The 4331-nt window shown below is 39.1% G+C and overlaps 1 protein-coding gene across 1 annotated transcript; it reads left to right on the top strand.

Moving 5' to 3' along the window:
- On the top strand, window positions 1-4331 carry LOC122088092 (uncharacterized protein At2g29880-like). Its single transcript, XM_042657238.1, has 3 exons — window positions 1-335; window positions 2771-3100; window positions 3244-4331. The coding sequence occupies exons 1-3, from the start codon at window positions 237-239 to the stop codon at window positions 3817-3819; spliced, it is 1005 nt and encodes a 334-aa protein (XP_042513172.1). The 5' UTR covers window positions 1-236; the 3' UTR covers window positions 3820-4331.

Here is a 4331-nt window from a genome sequence, read left to right as displayed (position 1 = left end):
ATTACGGGCTCGTTCGTTAACTTAAGAAAAAAAAAAAAAAAAAAGGGAGAAGAAGAAAGACAAGGGATTAGGGGCTCGTTCACGAATCTGAAACCTCCAACGATTCCCGCTCTTCCAAAAGTCCAGCTCTTTTAGTGTTACTCATCGCCCTACTGTCCTACTCTCCTTTACCTCCCCATTTGAGTTTTGTGATCTGCAATTTAGGGTTTCAGTTCAAATTAGGGTTTTTATTCACCATGGAAGCTCAGAGACTTCATGGAGCTCCGTCTGAGAGCGAAAGAGATAGTCGTGGATTAAGCTCTTCGGATTCCTCTGGTTCCTCCTCTGAAGAAGAGGTAGATATTTCTCTCCTGGTTTTAAAATTTCTTTTGATGGAATGGAAATCGAAACATTACTGCACATTCTAGGTTTCTTCAGGTAGATTTTTGTCCCTATTCTTATCTTACTATTCATGCGTTAACTATGGTGAGTTATTTTCAGAGTCCTCTTAGGGTTTCCTTAACATTTCGTAATGATGAAAAATTGCGGGCATTCATGGGAACTTAGAAGAGAACAATGGAGATTGGGAAATTGTATGTTCAATTGCGGACTTTTGTGTTTGCATTATGAAGAAATGGAAAAAAATCTGCAAAATCTTTATCATTCTTTGACAAAGATCTTCCCCACTCCCCTCTTAATTTGGGAAATTCTCTTGATCATGAACGAATTGTATTTGTAGATCATCCAATTAAAAACATTTTTAGGTCTCTGTAATGGCTTACTCAAACAATTGGTGCAAAAGCTTGATTCTAAGAGGACTTTGAAAATTACTCACCATAGTAATGGCTTAGGGGGTGAATTATGAAGGGGCTGCACAGAGTGTGGCCCCTGTGCCCAGAAACTTAGGGGGTGAAATGACTGGCCCGACCCCCATGAAATGGAAAATGACACCTCTGATGATATTTCCTCATGCGCTCCCATTGGTCCTCACGCATGCGTAGGAGCTGCACTCCCCCCACAGGAAACACTTTCACCTTTTTATATTTATCAAAATTTGGATACAATGGAAGTGAAAGATTGTTGATAGTGTTGATCCTGTTAAGATCAACTGGAACTTATGGTTATCACATTCTTATCGGGAGACATTACTAAACAGTTAGAGCTGAAGAGCATAGAAGAATAGGTAATGGAAGATTCACTTGCGTTATAATATAACAATAGTTATCAAGGTGAAAAGTTGACCAAGGCGTTGAATGGGTGACTATAAGCGATAAGGCGCCCGCGGCTCGCCTAGGTGCCCCTAGTTTATTTATTTATTTATTTATTTTTTTATGTATCTAACTACACAAAGTCACAACATGCAATACCCTCCAATTAACAAAACAATACAAAAGTTTTCAGCAAGTATGATTTATGAATAATTTAACAGCTTATTAAAGGTTGTAAGCTACACAAACATGTAAATTAACAGCGCATTACAGCAATGGCAATCTCAATCAATACATGGAAGAATTCATACACTCTCACAAATCACATATCAAGCAATAAGAACAAGGAACTAAGATATAGAAAAATCAATTTGGAAGCAAAAGTGCAAAACATATCAGTATATATAGAATAATGAAAATACGAGACTAAATAAAAACAGAATCAGATTCAAAAAATGGAGCTGTCACAAGCTAAGAAGAAGGAGAACATGTCTGAAGATGAAAAAAAACTAGAACTGGATAGGAGAAGAAGGAAAAAGAAAAATCAACTTACCTGAAAGGTGCCACCGGAAAGGGCTGGAGTCACCAGAGCCAGAGTCACGGGAGCACCAGAAGACAGATTCGAAGATGAGATAAAAAAAGAACCAGAGAAGAGGAGAAGTAGAAGAAAAGCGAGTAAGAAGAAAAAAAAGAGTGTAAAAAAAAAAAACACAAACTACCTGAATGGTGTTGCCACAAAAGGACTGGAGTTGCCAGTGCTGGAGCTGAAGCAGGAGCAGGATTCATTGTCTCCCTCTCAGCCAAGGTGTGAGCAGTCGACTCGAGGGTATCTTCGATTCTTGTTTGGTTTTAAGTGATTCTAGTGATTTGGTGTTTCATGGTATACAAGCCAATGAAAACGTAGTAAATGGAATAAATAATAAAATAATGAGTGATTCTAGTGAATCAGTGTATCATGTTGTAAAAGAATAAATAAAGTACACAAGGCAATGAAAACATAATAAATGGAATAAGTAATAAAAAAAAATAATAATAATAATAAATACAATTACTGCCTTGACATGTAGGCGACCATCACCTTGATCCCATAGAAAACGCCATAATGCCTAGGCAACACACTTTAATAACTATGAATATAAAATATGGGAATAGGCTGGGCTCGCCGGCAGGGTGCCCAGTGTGTGTCATCCTCTCTCCTCCCCCTTTGGGAAAGAGCCCCTTGTCCTCCTCTTGTGTCCAGCCCTGTGATTTATTTATACCGTGAGCTTTCCGAAAGCTGGCGGCATGCCTAACCCTCTCCCAAACATATTTTGACTGGACTAGAAACTTGTCAAGTTTTGGGTTCCATATCCATTTTTTAGATTTTAGAGCACCTTGTTAGGATTTTTTTTACGATCCTTGTATGTTAAATGGTTGAACCAAGTTTCCCTTTAAGGTGCCAAAGTTGAATTTCAACCAATTTTCGAAGCTTTATATATCCATTTGAAAAAAATTAGATTGGTTTGAATTAGCTACGCTCTAGTAAGAGCCTTCAATAACCTCTGTAGTTTGTTTGATGGCATTTTCTTTTGTTTGCTTTTTAGACTGGTAGGCCAAGCCAATCTATGAAAGAAGCACATGCCAGATGGACAACAACCTATGATGTTGCACTTGCAAATGCCTTGGTACAGCAAATTCTCCAGGGCAAGACAACAAAAAATGGTTTTAGCAAAAAAACTTGGTCTCTAATACGAACAGGGTTCAACCGAAAGACAGGTTGCAATTACACACACCGACAAATTCGAAATCGAAAGGGAGCTTTGAAAATGCAATATAAAGTTGTCAAGCAGCTATTAGGGCATCCTGGATTTAAATGGGATGAAACCCAACATATGGTTACAGCTGAGGATGCTGTATGGGATGACTACCTGAAGGTAACTTGATAAACGTGAGTCTTTTCTTTCTTTTTTCTTCTTCCTTTTAATTATCATGTGGTTTGCAAGTTAATAATTTGTCTAAGTCAGTATCGTTTGAAGTGTTGGTCTTTCGAAGACTATCTGATGGAAGGTTATATCAGGCAAACCCAGATGCTGAGAAATTCAGAATGCTACGCTTTCCTGCATATGATCAGTTCAGCATCATATCTGGGGATGTTGGTGCTAAGCTTAGATTGGGCAAGTCAACTCAACATCCATCTTTGGAAGTCAGAACTCCTGATGACACACAACAATCTGCTCAAGAACAGGTTGATACTGATGAACCTGCACTTGCAATGGTGGCAGTGCGGGACAAAGACTCTGCTTGTTTGGCTAGAGACCCAGACAGCGTTCAAAGATGCAATAAACGCCAGTTGATGACACCATCTGGTTCAGGCCATCAGAGGAGAAGGGAATCCAGCTCCAGTGATTTAGCAGAAGCCTTTTTTGAGTTTGCTGATGCTTTGAGATGTAAGACGCATGCTTCAGTCCCCACTGGTGATCCATATGCCATCGGCAAGTGCATCAAAGAACTAGAGTCAATCAAAGGTGTAACTGATGAGGATGTTTTTGGAGCAATAGATGTGTTTAGGGATTCCCTCCTAAGAGAGGCATTTATGACAATGCAACCACAGCGGCGCTTGAGATGGATAAGAACTCAGTTAAACATGGCATAAGATTTTTTGAGTGCCTTTGCTGGTAGATCTTTTGGCTTTTCACAACTCTATGTCTGCTTTGTTGTTTCTTTCATGCTTGCTCTCCTTGCTGCTGGATCATGTACATCATTTTTAGCTTATGATTTTATCAGATGTGCATGTGACTTTTGAGCTATGATGCCTTGGTTATGCACGTGGTCATATTTAGCATAAGAGTTATTTAGGATGCATTTATTAAGCCAGTAATGAGCTTGGTGTTGGACACTCACCTGGACTAAGCCAAGGGATTCAGAAGAACTCTACTATCAGAATCAGCTCTGTTTTTCTAAGTTGAATACTCAGTGGACTTAGCGATTCCTCACTGACGTAAGGGGAGACACCGCATATTGACTAGTTCATGCCTACAAAGCAAACACCATTGGCAATTCCTGAGCTTCTGTCATTTTATCTTTGGGGCTGACATGGATGTCTGTCAAGTGGTATGTAAGAACTTAAATTGGTTGCTATATGAATTATATACATTTTAGTTGGAA

Source organism: Macadamia integrifolia, chromosome 9 (assembly GCF_013358625.1).
Source record: "Macadamia integrifolia cultivar HAES 741 chromosome 9, SCU_Mint_v3, whole genome shotgun sequence".
Classification (NCBI taxonomy): domain Eukaryota; kingdom Viridiplantae; phylum Streptophyta; class Magnoliopsida; order Proteales; family Proteaceae; genus Macadamia; species Macadamia integrifolia.
This window is presented reverse-complemented; position numbering and strand designations above follow the sequence as displayed.

Excerpts from the sequence above, each read along its gene's own strand:
- LOC122088092 (XM_042657238.1), top strand. The coding sequence starts at position 237 with ATGGAAGCTCAGAGACTTCATGGAGCTCCGTCTGAGAGCGAAAGAGAT. Across the intron at positions 336-2,770 it reads GTTCCTCCTCTGAAGAAGAG|ACTGGTAGGCCAAGCCAATC; the intron begins GTAGATATTTCT and ends TTTGCTTTTTAG. Across the intron at positions 3,101-3,243 it reads TATGGGATGACTACCTGAAG|GCAAACCCAGATGCTGAGAA; the intron begins GTAACTTGATAA and ends AGGTTATATCAG.